We start from the raw sequence: 16,324 nt of genomic DNA on the forward strand, positions 1-16,324 counted from the left end.
CAATTCCATGCTATATTTCAGACAGTCCATAGGATAAATACAATGAATATAGACAGAGGGCATTAGATTTATTTAGTGCCCTGCTACTCTTGATTTTGTTGATATGTGACATTAGAAAAAGGTTTCTTTGATGGTTCAGTAAAACAAACCACATAACAATTTGTTTCTTGATGTGGATCAATTGTACATTGATTATATTATGGTTTTCATTGGCAGCTATGTCAGGAGTGGGCTAGATATTTATTAAAGTCTTGGGTGTCAGATCGCCGCTATTTTGTCAAAGACTATCCATGATTTCTTACAATGATATCTGATTATGATCAATATTCATAATAACTTTTTATGTTTTTTTTAAAAAACAAAATATTTTTAAAAGCTTCACAAGAAATATGATAAATGCCCATAAGGAAAATAAAAGACCATAAAGCACACAATATTACTGTGGCGAATAGACAGCCGAGAGGCATAAAACAGGCAGGAAGGAAAAGTTGTGAAGTTAAATGGTAACATAAATATAAATAAGCTATGCTCAAATAAAAAAAGAAAATGTCTCATTTCTCAATGTCAATGTCTGCCCCTAAACAGATGCATAAATAGTAATTTTTATGCCAAGGGCAAGCACCAAGCATTTTATTTTATCCATCCCCTCCTGCTGCCTCCCTGCCTTTATGACGTACCCCAGGCCTCAGCCTCCTGTGACTTTCGTCCTTTTGCTCTATTTATAATCCATGGGCTTCCTGTGTCAGGTTACCTGGCCCTGTGAGTCAGCAGAGGGTTGCTGTCACAGCAAAAAATGCTAAGGAGTCACTCTGGGCAGGAGGATGTGCCCAGTATTTCCTTTGCTGCTGAGGATTGCATCATGCCAAGTAGCACAAACGCCACAAAAGAATTAAGTCCCATAAACTGATAAGTAGATAAATGTCATATGACTTTTATAAGTGCTATCTAATTACAAACCCAATTTGAAATGCCCCCTCCAGGGCCAGTACATGGAATTCCAGAATATCACACGGTCACAGCTGGTTTTATTCACACCCAGGGCTGTGGCGGGTCACGGCATCGACTCACTGAGCCTCCTGAGCCTTCTAGACAAGAAGAATAATGAATATAGCCACGTTCATGAAACAGCTAATGTCCCAGCTTTTGCTATTTTCAGATATTCTAAGTGAAATTGATTTTTACTACTTTTATGTAAAGCCATTATATTTTGCAAGTTAGTAAGAAATTATGATGGAATACATCATAAACTATATTTTCTATATTCTGAGAAAATAAATGCCCACTACTTACTGAGGCTCTCCCCCGATAGAAAAAGTTTTACATCTACATAACAAATGAAAAGTTTTAAAAAAATACTTGTTTGGATGTAAAATAGATTTTATGGATAATAACAATAAAATTAGATGATTGTGTCAGTCAAAATTCTGATGTCCAAGCAACAGAAACTGGCTCTGAACAACATAAGCAGGTAGAGACTTTATGGGAAGACTAAAGAAGGACATGACTTCAGAGGAGAAGGTCTAGCAGATGGGCAAGCTGGGCACAGTGTCTGGGCAGCTGCCATGCCCTAATATCCAGCTGCCACCGCTGGACAGAGACCCCACTGCCAGATGTCTCCCTGTGGAGCCAGGCCTGTCCCCTCACCCCTTCCACCACATGCCTCCCACTCTGCATGCCTGGTAGAGAAATTCCCTGAGCCCAAATCACACCCACTTGTGTAGCCGTCTAAGGAGGGAGGGAAGGGGGGATCTCTCCCCTTGTATTTCACTGTGGCAGGTGAGAAACTTAAATGTGTGACTGGCAGGCAAAAAACCCCCAAAACAAAAAAACAACAAATGTCCATGACAACCACTTAAGACTTTATCTTCAACCAAAAATTCTTCAAATTTCATGAAAAAGTTGGATGGCTCTTCGATTTCTTTTAATGGGTGATGGTAAGTTCATTCTCAGAAACAGGACTTAGGATCTTGACACCAGTTGAGACTATGGTCTCAGTGCATTTTCCACATGATCTTTGTCAGAGTACTACATCTATTTTCTCTTTTCTTTATCTACAACAATGCCCATACGTTTTATCTTCTTTAAAGGAATTTCATTAAAATAATTGATTATGCTAATCAAAATATAGACATCCTCAAAGAGAAATTCGAGTTTTGGTCAAGATTTAGTTTTACTGCTACATGCCCAATCTTTCCAGGACTGGTTTTATAACATTTCTATTTAATTGCATTTGCAGAACATCTAAAATGCAGCAAGCCTGTATGTACCTATACTTCCTCTATAAACATCACACAAGAAATAATTTCTGAAAGATGTGGTTGTTACACACGGAGTTTCACTTAACTCTTACAGCTTCTCAACAGCAGGGAATCTCTCCCATCACATGACTACTCACAATTAGCATGGGAGAAAATGAGCATGGTTTTCTGTTTCCTTGAAAAAAATGTGCCGTGAGATGACTGGGAGTTACTGCTTCATCAGAGATGCCTGTACTTGAAAATAAGTCCTCTTTGAAAACTGGGAATGGAAAATGATTCCTGAGGACCTTCCCCTCTCTCTTAGCTTGTTATCCAAATCCACGAAAGATCACAGAAGTTACCTAGATGGCTATCATGTGCTCCTTCTTTCAAAATCACTCCTTTGCCTATGAACCGCATTGTGGGGACGCTGTAGGAAGGTCAGCTAGTCTGTCACTGTTCCTAATGGCAGGAGCCAACCCTACAATAAAAACCAAACCACAGTTCGCTACAAGCAGGTCCCCGTGTGAATGTCTTAGATGAAGCGTCTGTGATGCTTACAAGGTAAAGTAGATGCATCTCCAAGGAACAGAGGGGAGATTAGGACAATCTATTATTACAACCAATCAGCATTTTCTTTCTATTTCAGTGTCTGTATATCAGTGCAAGTGATTTCAGCAGACTTCCTACTGTAAGATTTATTCTTAAGATTAAAATTATTGATTTTTCTCACTACCTCATCAGTGTTATTTAGAAAAATCTCAACTTATAACATGGCCTTGCCTACATAATGCTAAATATTCTGATGAAATGCTGATCATTAGCTGGATAGCTGATTTCATGGAAACATCTGGATACTTGGCTGAGGTTTTTTTAGATTTTTGCATAGATGTAGGGCATAATAAAAATTGTGCTATAAATTTATATAAAGCAAGAATCCTGTTGCTAAAGCAATAATGTTTTAATATATTGATAACAATGTCTTTATAATTGCTGGTTCGTGCATCACCTTGGAGGCAACATCATATACTTTGAAATGATTATTAAAAGTGGTATTTTAAAATTCAACATAAAAAGAAAACACTAAATTCTATCATATAAATCTTTTTTCTTTCTAAAAACACTAGTGCATTTTTATTTTTCTCTTGACGTGATAATCGTTATTTAAGGACACACACATGAAACATTTACATGAAATCAATGATATACATCAAACAGTTTTGTGAACTGTCATCTCATTTTGATTGTACAGTGCTCTCATATGTTACATTTTAAATGACTTTATATTACCTGGAATTTGGAGGTTGTAACTGTGATAAAATGGTATGCCATAAAACCACTGGTACTTCAAGCATTTTATTTTCATGTGTGGTCACTTGCAGCCTTCCTATTTCAGCCCAGGTCAAATGTGGAAAACATATCAACGTCATTCAGGGGCTTTACTACTGTCTCCACCTGACTGTAACTGTACCATGATAATTTACGTCCACAATATGCCATTCAAAACCATTTATTAATTTTTAGTTCTTTTGGACTTTGTTTCTTTTTTTTTTTTTTTTAAACAAGCAGAAAATTGTAGTCAGCTGAGGTAGAGGAGAGAGGAGAATGTTAAGTTGAAAAAGCGTAGGGCAGGGGTGAGATACCTGAGTTCTCCAGTCCAGAAGTAAAATACAATGGTCATAACTTAATGCACGTCCTGTCATAATTTAATTTCAGGTGTTGCCGCACATGTGGACATACAGATGTCATTACCTGAGTGGTGTGACTCTCCCTGTGTCTCTGAAATGATGACGTCGCCGTGCTACCCACAGACAACCCGGAGTATCCGTCTTCTTCAGGTAAGCCTAGTGAGGTCAACACAGATGGGTGGTTAGCTGGTGTCTCCTTTTCCCAAATAAAGTAAGTTGTGCACTTATTGTAATAAACTAGAATAGTTTATTTCACGAATTGAAATGACCATCCGTAAACACTAACTGGATACCAAACTTTGCAATGATGCATAGGAGTAAAAGTATTGTGGCAGTTTCACTTAGTCAAAGAGGACATATACCGACAAAAGTGAGAAAGTCATACTGAAGAAATATGTCATAATGGCACAAAAAGGAGCAAAAGGTATTGGAAGGGAGAAGGGAAACTGGAAACTGAGAACAGTCTGATGCGGTATCCGTGGGGTGAGAAGCATGTGGCCGGTGCAGGGGACACCTATGTGCTGGTGCCACAGCAGGTGGCAGAGCTTGCATGTCATTTACAGGAGAGCAGGGAGGCAAAGGAGGGGTTGAAAGGTGGATAGAATAAGACCAGCTCTATGTGTCAGGTGAAATCCATTGATAATAGTTCATTTTATGGACAAGGAAGAGAAGAGACTGACATTCCATTAGGCAACGGTTGGGAGAGCTGCCGATTCACCGCAAACCGATGCAAAAGCACCTACAACATATGGGATACATTGTGGGCTTAAGGAAATGTACCTGCCCTACATTAACATAGAAGCACCTAGGAGGTACCAAAGGATTTTATTAATTATCCTTCATGATAGAAGTAGTGATTCTCAAACTCAACACCACTAGCATTTGGGGCTGTATAATTTTTTTGTGGGGACTGTTCTGTAGGATGTTTAGCAGCATCTCTGGCCTCCACCCACTAGATGCCGGAGGTGCCCCCATTCACTACAACCCAAAATGCACCCAGATGTTGCTACATTTCCCCTGGCGGATGAATTTATCCCCTCTATAATGACTGAGAACCATTGTGATGGAGGTATCACGTATCATCACAAGTGACTAGATTAATAAACATGAATAGATTAAAAGAGAAATAACTACTCAATGCAATGAATTCAACTCAGAGGACTTTACTGAAGTGATTACTACTCTCATCTGAAAGCATAATTAAGTAGCACAGTGTAATTGATTAAACATATACATGATTCTTAAATTAAAAATCATTAGAAAATCACTGCACATTTTTCCAATTATAGGAGCGTGTTAGTTCCTCAGGGAAGTCCACACAATCCCATCAACACATAACAAGGCCTGCCGGTTGACTCTTGTTATATGCACAAATGCCTGGTGTGGAAAGGTGAGCTTGGTGGAGACTGCGCAGACCACAGCAGCACTGGCCCCGGGCACTCCTGCAGTGGGAGTCCTGTGCTGCAGATGGATCTCAGTCACGAGTAAGTGCAGAGTCTTCAGGTGGCGGGTGGTGACACTGTATTTAGATGCTGTGGGCACAGGAAGGGTTCCAACCAAGCAGTTAGTGTTAGAGCAATTTGGAATTCAAACAGGTAGAAGGGAGAGTAGAAATCAAAGATCAGACACAATTTGGAATTTCAGGTAACTAGATAAACAGATAGTTGGGAGAACAGAAGTGTTCCAGATAGCAGGACGTAGAAAAGGCTTGGGGTCCACGTGAAGGACTCTCTCTTAAAGAGTATGAAGGAGGGTGCGGGGAGAGGGGCTGACCAGCAAGATGAAAGTCCACTTCCAGAGGAACCCCTCACCAGATGTCACTGAGATGAGAGATCAGAGGCAGGAGAAGAAAAATGTGATCCCTTTTGCAAAACTAAATTAGAAATTAGAAATTTGCTCTCAGAATCAGAACAGAAACTAGGTTTAGATGATAAAGCTACAAAGCTAGAGCCAAATCAAGGGCATAACGTGCATTGCATAGGGCCAATTAAATAAAATTAAAAATATTTGTGAGCATCCTCTGACTAAGGCACCAGTAAATGCAACGAAAAAGGATGTCCCCACCCTCAAGAGAGTCATAAATTAGTGGAAATGGCATTTAACCCCAACAAGCAACAGAATGACTTCAGGATTAAATTGGAGCATGGGAAACATTGAGCAGGATTTTGGAGAAAGCAGGGATAAATTGTGTGGAAGGGATTAGAGAAAACTCCTGGTGGTGTTGCCAAGGGACCTGGGCCTTCTAGGCTGAGAAAAATTTTGAAAAGTGAAGAAAGTTGAGATGGGGACACCTGGTGAGAGAGCAAATGGGGTAAGGCAATGAAGTCACATGGAGTCACACAAGGTTGCTCCATGTCCAGAAGAAGGGCTGCAGGCCAGATGTTCAAGGGCTTTCCAGAACATTTCATAGAAATGTGACAGCATTTTGTAGACAACAGGTAGTGCTGTAGATTTCTGAGATGTGACACTATTGTATCTCACTGAGCCAAAAGGCATTTCCCACCTGTTGACTGAAGAAATCATTGGTCCCACAACTTGTGGCAGGGCTGCACAGATGGGGCAGATGGCACAGTCTGGGGCAGGGGTGTGTAGATAGGGACTCAGGTGAGAAGAGAGGAGGACCCAGGTGAGGACGGAGGGGGACTGAGACAGCTGATGCAGGGGTGAAGGGAGCACTGGGCATGAGATGAGAAGTCTGGGGGTAGGAAAGCCTTGAAGGTTGTAGCAAGTAGGTGAAAGGCCCTTATCACTACCTTAGGCTAAGGCAGTGTGGACTGAGGCAGCTCCAAAGGTGCAAAGGAGATTAGATGGCAGGATTTTCTTTTTAACCAACAAAATGTTTTATCTTGCTGCCATATTAGAAGCAGTACTGTTTTTAGGCAAATAATCTAAATATGACACCAAAGGCACAAATCAGGAATGAAAAAAATGGATTAATGCCTCTAAGAGAACATTAAAAAATAAACGTATGTTAAAATAACTTAAAAATAAAATGTATATTTTAAAATAATATAGAACATTTAAGTATATTAAATAAAAGGCTTTCTTATCCTTAAAACACCCTATGAATCACCATCAATGACCTACCGTCATATTTTTAAAAACGGACAAAGAATGTTTAGGAAATTAAGGAGAAACAATACAAATGACCAATATGTAATAAAAATGCTAATTTTCACTAAGAATTCAAAGAAGTGCATGCCTATAAGACTACAATAACACTCATTTTACCTACCAAAATAACAAAAATTTTAAAAATTATTACAAAAATTTCAAAAATAAATAAAAGTAAAACTCCATGTACCATTCTAAGCCTTGGGATTATCAATAAACAAATCTTGTTTCATCTACTTCTCATTATCTTTTAAAAAAATTTTAAGGAATTATGTCATTTCACCTGTAAATACTTGAGCATGTGTCCCTAACTTTTAAGAGCATTTTTTTAAGAAAACATAGCAAGGATTTCCTTATGCAGCTGGTGGGAACACTGCTAAGCCACGGCCCCCAGGAAAGTTCCAACGTCTGGAGGGTAGAGAATTCACAGTCTACTTTAACTAAGGTTGGAGACTTCCAATCAGTGTTGGGGGCACATTTAAAGTTAAATTCGGGCCCTTTATCTGTTCCCTTTGCTCTGAAAGGTAGAATCCCATCAGATAGCGGGAGCTCACACATGCTTATAAACTTGCCCTGGTGTTCTCACTGTCCCAGTCTTCTCCAAGACCAAACTTGGAGCTGATAATTCCATCAACACACTTTCCAGATCAGCAACAGTGTGCCCCAAAAAGTAAGTCCATTTGATACCAAAGGCGTTTATTTTAATAAGCCATACTTGGCAGCATTACAGCAGGGGCTAAGGTCTTCTGAAACTGCATCTGCCCTACCCTCCTGGTACCCAGCTCTTGTACTCAGAGGAAGCACACAGAGGCTCAGGGTAATAAGGTCTTTCTTCCTCAAAAGCCGATCCATATGGCTTAACAGGATACCGACACTCTATGGAACCCACTGCTCCCCATTTGCTTTTGGGGGAGGAAAAGTCCAGCCTTAGACCTGATTAGGGGTGCAGAGGAAGGAGACGCCTCTGCTTGCCCCTTTCTTGTGTGCTGGCTGCTGCTCAGGCTTTGCAAATCAAACCTTGCCCCAGGACACAAAGAGGAGGAGTGGCTTTGGGGACATTCTCCTTATCAGCCACAGCATGGAACTCTTCACTGGAGTTCCCTGTGATTCTGCAATGTGAGCGATTCTGGGGTCATGAAGCTGACACGCAGAGCCCAGTGGGTTCACTCTTAAGTCTTAGAGGAAAAGAAGAACGAGGCAGACTGTAAAGCACTGGTGTGACGCTGACTTTTACGCAGTTCGCCAGTTAGATTCTGCTAGTCATGGTCCCTGCCATTTTGTAGGGACCCCAAGTTGCTTAGTCAATGGCAGCAGGGTTTGGATCTCTCCTCACATCCTCCCAGCTTGCCATGGTCTTTAAATTCACCTCTTTCTCAGTTTTTATGAAATTGGGCATCCATGTTCTATCTCTCGGCCACCTAGTCTCTGTCTCCATTTCTGCCCTTCTCAATGCATGTTTCTCAAAGTCTGGCAATCTACATAGTTTTATGGTCAGATTTTTTTTCCTCATTCCTCTTTATGATTTCTCCTTTGATGCTGTAAGTAATCCTTGTGGCTCCAGCTTCTTCGAAAATGCTGCCTTTTCCATCAGTCCATCCTCGAACCCTTGCCTGAACTCCGAAACTCTGATCTTTTGTGGAATGATCACTATAGTCAGAAGTCATTCCTATCTCTTGAACACCAAATCCTCCTGTGAAATGACCTTTTCCTTAGAATTCCCCTTTTGTGCTAGAGAGTGCCGTATTCTCCCGTCATCTGTCTCCAACTCCTGGAGTCATCCTTGACACCTTCCTTTGTCTTGGCTCTTAGACCAACACAATCTCTAATAGTCTTGCTTGGTATAAAAAAACCTTCGAGGGCCCAAGTGAAAGAATACAAAATTTGTCCCCTTCCCCGTCTCAATTTCCTATTCTACTATTCATCCAAAATAGCAGATAGCACCCCCTTCAAAACAAGAACACTTTCAGAGAGACTCTTCAAATTGGCATTCATAGCTCTACACGCCCTCACTTAACAATTTCTTTCCTGTCTTACATACTTAACTATTTTATCAAAGCAGCCAATTCACATTCCACAAATGCAATGAGCAGAAAAGTCATGGACAGGTGCTCAGTGCTCCCTTCTTTCTGTACTCTACTCATCCTGAAAACCCCAACCTTCTGTATGAAGCATCGTTAACAATCTCAGCCCACCAGAATCTCTATGTGGAAAGAGATAGAGTAATCACTATTCATGTGATTCATTTGACATTTATCACTGACTGCTTTATTTCACAATCTCTCTTGATACATGTTTTCAATGTTCTATGTATTTCACTGCTCACACAGAGAGGGCATCTTGTGCTGTTTAGATATCATTTTGCTTCCTGTGCATAGCACAGTGCCTAAATGCAATTAATAAGTGTTTCTTTTTTCTTTTTACCTGACATGCACCTGCCTCCTCACTACTTTTCCTTTGCCATTATTCCCTTCATGTTATTTTGAATCCTCCGACCTAAGTATAAAACAGACTCTTCCCTTGAACTTCACCCACATATTCTTATTTCTATTTATGACCATATTGTAATGTCTGGCTCTGCCCTAAATACCAATGTAGGACACCGAAATAACATGCATGTTTGACTATACACATGTGTGCATTGGGGCCCATGAGCAAATAAGTCACTGGCATTTATTCCAGTATTATAGATCGAATGGCCTCAGATAGCTGAACTTACTGCTGTGCACCTCATCTACTCCATACACATGATTTTGTTTTTACTGGATTAATCCTCATGGATCTTCTAGCTCTAAACCACAGAAGATTTTATGATAACTGTTATAGGCAATATTTATTGAGTGCTAACTTTGTGCTGGCATTATCATTCTAAATGCTCATATCAACCCATGAGGTAGGTTCTCTGATTATCTCCATTTTTAAGATGAGAAACCTGAAAAGCAGAGAGGTTAAGTGTCTTGCCCCCATGCTCACAGAGTCAATAAGAATCAGAGCTGGGGTTTGAACCCAGGTGGAATCACTCCTTAAGCTACAGGAACAAGGTCCCAATGCTAGGAATAGCAGACTGAGCATTTCAATCCATCTGTTTTCATCCCTGACTTCTTAACTGCAGTGGGGAAAATTTAATTAAATAATATCCAAACTAGAACTTATTTAATATAATTTCAAAATGCTTTTAACTAGAGGGAGGAGTGGGGTAGAGTTTGGCAGGTGCACCAGGAACTTGCGTTCTTTGCAAAGGTACCTTCTGTTGCTCAAAATAGATAACTGCAAAATATTCCTGATTTTCAAGTGAAGGCTTGCTTCATTTTCTCTGGCCATTAGGCTTTGAGTTATGCAAGAGTACCAGTTCCAAGGAATATGTATAATTTCTATAAACAACGTGATGTTGTAAAATGTATATTAAAGATATTTTATGGGCTCCAATCAGAGGCCCCTTGGCCAGCAGTCCCAGTCCATCTTGAGGTGAGGCTGATGGGAGCCATTCCATTCTTAGATGTTCCCAGAGCCAGTGTGGTTTGTTGCTCTCATGATGCTTAAAGCTCAACAGGGCTCAGGAGTCCAGGCACAGAATGCAGAGTTCCTGGTCCTGCAAATGATCTCACCCAACTCTTCTCCTTAGGAAGTCTTTTATCAAACAGATAACTCTTAATTTATGCTGAAGATAAACTTAATGTAAATAAGAGATAATCTGCACAGAATGATTAATGTAATCTCACACATAATGACTGCACTCTTTAATTGCCACTTTTCCTGATTTCCAGCCATATTATATATATTCATTGAATAGCAAGAAAGAAAATCATATTGAATATAAAATGCCCTAGATAGAATTTTTTAATATCTCTATTTCACCACAAAATAAACAACTTTATATTCACAATGTTTTGTTTGATATAGCTAAAATGTTCTTACACTAAAAACTGCTCTCTAATCTAATGATAAATAACCACAAGTCCAGGGAATAATTAAGTATACAAAAAAAGATCTAAGTCTGTGTTCACATCAGTAAAAGGATGGCAATTAAAGTAAGTGATAGCTATAATTACCCACACATAACTATATTTCAACAAATGAACAAACAGATAATTATTTCTGGGAAGCAGAGGTAGCATGCAGATACTGGCATTCAAAAGAGAAATCATTTCCTAGAAAATAACACTATTTCTGATTCAATAGGAACTTTAAATTATTTTAAACATTTATTTTTATCTTGTGCCTTTATTTAGAAAGCACATTGACCATTCTTTGTAAATTATGAATCCATACTATTAATTGCTTTAAGGGTTATCATGATTGTGTATATGTCATATGCTGCACACATGTAATGTTTATTCAATTTTTATAATACTGACTTAGGACAATTTTTCTGACTCTGCCCTCTGCATAGGATTTACTGGTTCACAAGTAATATATAACATTGTTCCAATCCATAAATGCTTACTGAGGGCCTAAATATATAGGACATTGTGATGCATATTTTAATAATCATGGGGTAAGAAATTCATGGTGTTCACAAAAGTAGATCAGTGTAAATGTGTCAAGTTGCTTTGAAAGATTAACTTCTCAATTGAAATAATTTTCTTTTGTGCACACAACTATTGAGATTTTCAAGTGGTCTTTAATTAATGACAACACAGAACTAGCTTTATTTTAAAATCTGTTTCCTATAAGTATTTAAGGGAGAACATATAAATCTGTGCTCTGGGGTTTGGATATATACACTGTTCGTAACATGAAATTTAGAAGCCTGATATTCCTAAAGATTTAATTTATATTATATTATTAATTTCACCTAGCATATTCCATAAACATTTCCATTTTGCTCTAGAAGGTTTTTGTTCCATTGGTTTTTTTATTTTGTTTTAATATTTAGAGTTACACTCACAGTATTTTGTATTGTTTTCTAACATTTCCCAAGCCATAGATTTTGCCTTTTGACTCAAAACACAGAAAAGTTAAATATGTTGAAGGGAAGTTCTCTCCCTTTATTCCTGCCTCCCTCCCTACCTCTCTTTCTCTCTCAATTTTTTTTTTTTAATTGTGGGTTTGTAACCACCACGCAAGTCATGAAATAGAACACTGTCAACTCTCAGAAAGCTCTCATCCTTCTCTCTCCAAATCACCATTGACTCTTTCTCCTCCGATTAAGTCGCTGTCCTCACTTGGGGTGCCTGTCCCTGCCAGTCAGTTCTGTAATTCTATAGGGTGAGTAGTGGTATCACATTGGAGTTTAAGTTACATTTCTCTAAATACTAATGAGGTTGAACTCCACTAAAAATATTTATTTAAGTGCTTATTCAGGTCTCCTGCCCAATTTTCTATTCAGATGTCTTTTGTTTTTAATTTAGGTAAACTCTGAATATGACCCTTTGTTGTGAAATGTGTTGAAAATATTTTCACCCAATTTATGGGGTTTTTTTTCTTTTCTTTTTTGGTTAGTAGTCTTTTTTGTTCTGTTTAAGAAGTCTTTTTTTCTTTTTCTTTCCTGAGGTTAAAAAAAGTCTCCTATATTTTCTCCTATAAATTATATTATTTGACATTTGATGTACAGATTTACGATCTCCCAGGAATTGTATGTGTGGCATTAGGGAGCGTCTAGTTTCATGGGGAGTAATTGACTATTCTTTCCCCAGCTCCTCATAACGCTCATTTTGTCATAAATTAAGTGGCTATTTATGCAATTTGGAAGAATTTTCTTTCTCTTTCTCCAGCTTTATTTCTTTTATCTGGAAGATATCTGGAAGATATCTAGATGTCCTAGAAGCAGAATCACAGTCTGCTGGTCCTGACTCTTGCCACTCAGCACAGTGTCCCTGAGCCATCCCTTTCACTGTTTAACCATCGATTATTGCACGGTTTGTCCATGTGCGAGCCCAGCCTGCGTGGAGCCCCAGCAAGCCACCTTCGGACACTCACACCCTCGTGGAATCCCCATCCATCGAGCATGGCCGGGATTTAGTGACTCAGTCAACTGTCACAGAGCACTGGGTGTCACTTCCAAGATTAGGTCATGTGAAGACTGTGGCCGTTAGCGGGTGCTCTCTTGGGTTGCTGGCTCTCTGGGAGGCCAGCTGCCTGCCCTGACGCTGCCCCAGGGAGAGGCCCACATGAGCGGGCTTGGACGTGAATGGTCTGCAGCCTGCCAACAGCCATGTGAGTGACCTCGAGACTGGATCAGCCTGACTCCAGCCTCAAGATGACCACGGCTTTGGCTGACAGCTTGACTGCTGTCTCATGAGGGACCTTAGAACAGAGGCACCCAGCAAAGCACACAGAGCTTCCTGCCCCACAGGAACTGCGAAATAATAACCATTTGCTGCAGTAAGCCTCTAAGTTTTGGGGATAATTTGTTGCACAGAAATGGATAACTAATACAATTCAGTCACCATTTGAAGGACATTGGATTTATTTCCAGTTTTATGTGATTATGAATAAAGTCACCATGAGCATTTGCATACAGGTGTTTGTGTGGAGAGTATTTTCATTTCTCTTGAGTAGATATCCAGCAGTAGGATTGCTCAATGATATGGAAAGTGTATTTTAACTTTACAAAAAACTACCAAGTTAAATCTGTTTCTTGATCTCTTTCATCAGTGTTGGAAAATTCCCTAACATTTTTCACCAATTTTTTTTTCTGTACTTTCTCTTTTTCTCCTAAGATTCCAATTATCCTTCTCACTGTGTCCTGTATGTCTCTAAACCATTTTCTGGAATTTCCATTCTTTTCTTTTGCTTTGGTGTCTTTCATTCTGGAGACTTTCTGACTTATCTTCCACTTCCCCGGTTGTTTTTTATTTATTTTAGTTTTGTTTTAATCAATTGTGCCTAATTATTATTATTTTATTTAATATTCGGTTGTATTTCTCATCTCTTCTTTTTTTTTAACTTTTTACTTTTTTCATTTCAGCATATTATGAGGGTACAAATATTTAAGTTATATATATTGTCCTTGCCCCCTCCACCCCAACCCTGAGTCAGAGCTTCAAGCATGACCAATCCCAGACGGTGCATATCACACTCATTATGTATGTATATACCTAATTAAATTTAGCTTCACCCTCAGTTGTACTTCATTTTATTACTGTATCTTCCAATTTTGGAATTTCCTGATGATTTTTTTTATGGTTTCCCGTTTCTGCCAAAATTCTCATTCTTTTATGCTTTGGGGGCAGAGTAAACATACTTATTTTAAGATATATGCCTTTGAACTCCAATCTTTTGAGCCGCTGTCTGTATACTGCAATTGGCTGCTATTTCTGCTTGTAATTTTTCATCTTATTTTGTGCACTCATGTGCCTGGCTATTTTTTATTGTGTGTTGGACATTGTATTGAGAAAGCAGTTAAAAGAATATTTTGAAGCCCAGAATGCTATTATTGTCCTTAGAGATAGACTCACATGTGTTTCTCCCAGGTATGCATGGGCCCTGTTACTTCTAGAACACCTCAATCCAACTTTGGGGTTGAGATAATTCGTAGCTGGGCTGTGGTTCTGGGTTCTGGTTCACTCTGACTCTAGGGATGGGCACGTGAAGGCCCCACTCCAAGGCCTTGGCAGGCCCTAGACTCATTCTCTGTCCCTGCAGTTCTAGGAGGTGTCAGAAGTACAGCCCCCATGCCTGAGGAGGAAGGCCTAGGACATGGACGTTCCGGCTCGGGCTCGCATGGCATCCCATCCCCATGTTGTCAGTTGTTTCCCAGTAATTCACTCTCTTGATAGTTCTCCAGTACTTTTAATCAGACTAAACAAACCAAAAAAATGTTTTGTCTAGCTCTGCTGGATATTCTCAGGAAAAGGTTGGGGAGAATTCTCCCATCAACCGTTATTAGAAGCCCTTGTCTGCTTTTATGAGTGAGAGAAAATATTTGTTTAGCCACTATTACACAGCTCGGGATACACGCAGCCAAGCCAATGTCTAAATGATACACTCATTGATGCACTTAGAATATTTAAAGTCAGTTTGGCATTTATCATTCTTTCAATATTATTTTCCTTCACATTTCTTGAATACCTTTAAAAATTAAGAATATTGGTAGAGAATCCATCTCCTCGTTTGCTTAGTATAACACTCATTTTATACTGATTCTTATAAAATACTCCATAAAATTTCTGAAAAGTCAACACATAGTGAATACAATTCTAATTCTTTAATGTAAGCAATAATATGCTGACAATAATACCTAAGTGAAGCTTCACAGTTTATATTCTATTTTCCAGTTTTTAATGCCTACTTCATTTTTATAATTTAAATCCATTCTCTCTATAAAGTTGATGCAGCTTAAAACTTTTATCCATATACTTCTGAGTTTAAAAAGTGCTTACCATTTGAGACAGAATTCCCATTTTCAGCAGTTATAGCACTAGATAGTGAATTAGATAATTGAATTCCATGGTTATTTGCATTTCTATCTTGAGTCTCTGAAGCAATTTCTGATGTACTAGGATCATCCCGGCTAGTTAGGTTCATGTTAGTTTCAAAACCTAAAATAAATTTTAGAAAAGATTATTTTTTTCTGATAACATGCACTGAAGAAACTGAATAAAACATTGGAAGAAAATGATAAAACTCATCAAATTAAACATCAATTATATTTAGAATAAATTTATAATCATTGATAAAATGTGTGGCCTACATAGTATTCACCAAATTTTGTCACCACACTATTAAATGAAAAGGAAAATATTAATTGGTAAAAGTCAACTTCACAATTTGATATTTTCAAACACCTGCATGCAAAATTTTTGATGTCATAGATCAAATAACTTATCATAGTATTGCCTATCTTGAAAAGGCAATAAATTCATGTTACAGGAGTTTCCTAAATTATTAAGTTAAAATAGAGTTAGATAACCTCATAGCTTTGAAAAATAAGAAATGTATTTTCAACATTACTATAAAACATTTTTATTATCCGTTTTGCAATGCTAAACTTCAAAACCCTACTTCTGCATTTTAGACACTAAAATAATTACTTAAATATTTAATATATATCCTATATTGAGTGTTCAGAGATATATGAACACAGAAGCCACTATCCATAGTCAGCTAAAGAGCCAAATGGAGACATGCTAAAAACTATGTTTTATTACTAAAGTAAAATATAACAAATACTAGGGCTTTGGAACAATTGTTCAACTGAAGTAAATTTTCCTATAGTCACTGCACAATCTTCAGACAAGTAATCAGAGCTTACCAATCACACACAACTGCCCATCGCAGGGTCAGATAGGACATCCCCCCCCACACACACACCTTTGCCAGGTTCCCGTCCCTGGACTGCACAGG

General features: G+C 38.6%; 1 protein-coding gene across 2 annotated transcripts in view; it reads right to left on the minus strand.

Moving 5' to 3' along the window:
- MYO16 (myosin XVI) overlaps window positions 1–16,324 on the minus strand; it is a 610,163-nt gene that overhangs the window by 24,326 nt on the left and 569,513 nt on the right. For both annotated transcript variants that reach the window (XM_012751938.3, XM_012751933.2), the window contains exons 33-34: window positions 15,361–15,519; window positions 3,990–4,081 (exon numbers count right to left, since the gene is read on the minus strand). In XM_012751938.3, the coding sequence (XP_012607392.2) occupies window positions 3,990–4,081; window positions 15,361–15,519 (251 nt within the window). The remainder of the gene's footprint in view (window positions 1–3,989; window positions 4,082–15,360; window positions 15,520–16,324) is intronic.

Source organism: Microcebus murinus, chromosome 13, assembly GCF_040939455.1.
Source record: "Microcebus murinus isolate Inina chromosome 13, M.murinus_Inina_mat1.0, whole genome shotgun sequence".
In the NCBI taxonomy this organism is placed as follows: Eukaryota; Metazoa; Chordata; class Mammalia; order Primates; family Cheirogaleidae; genus Microcebus; species Microcebus murinus.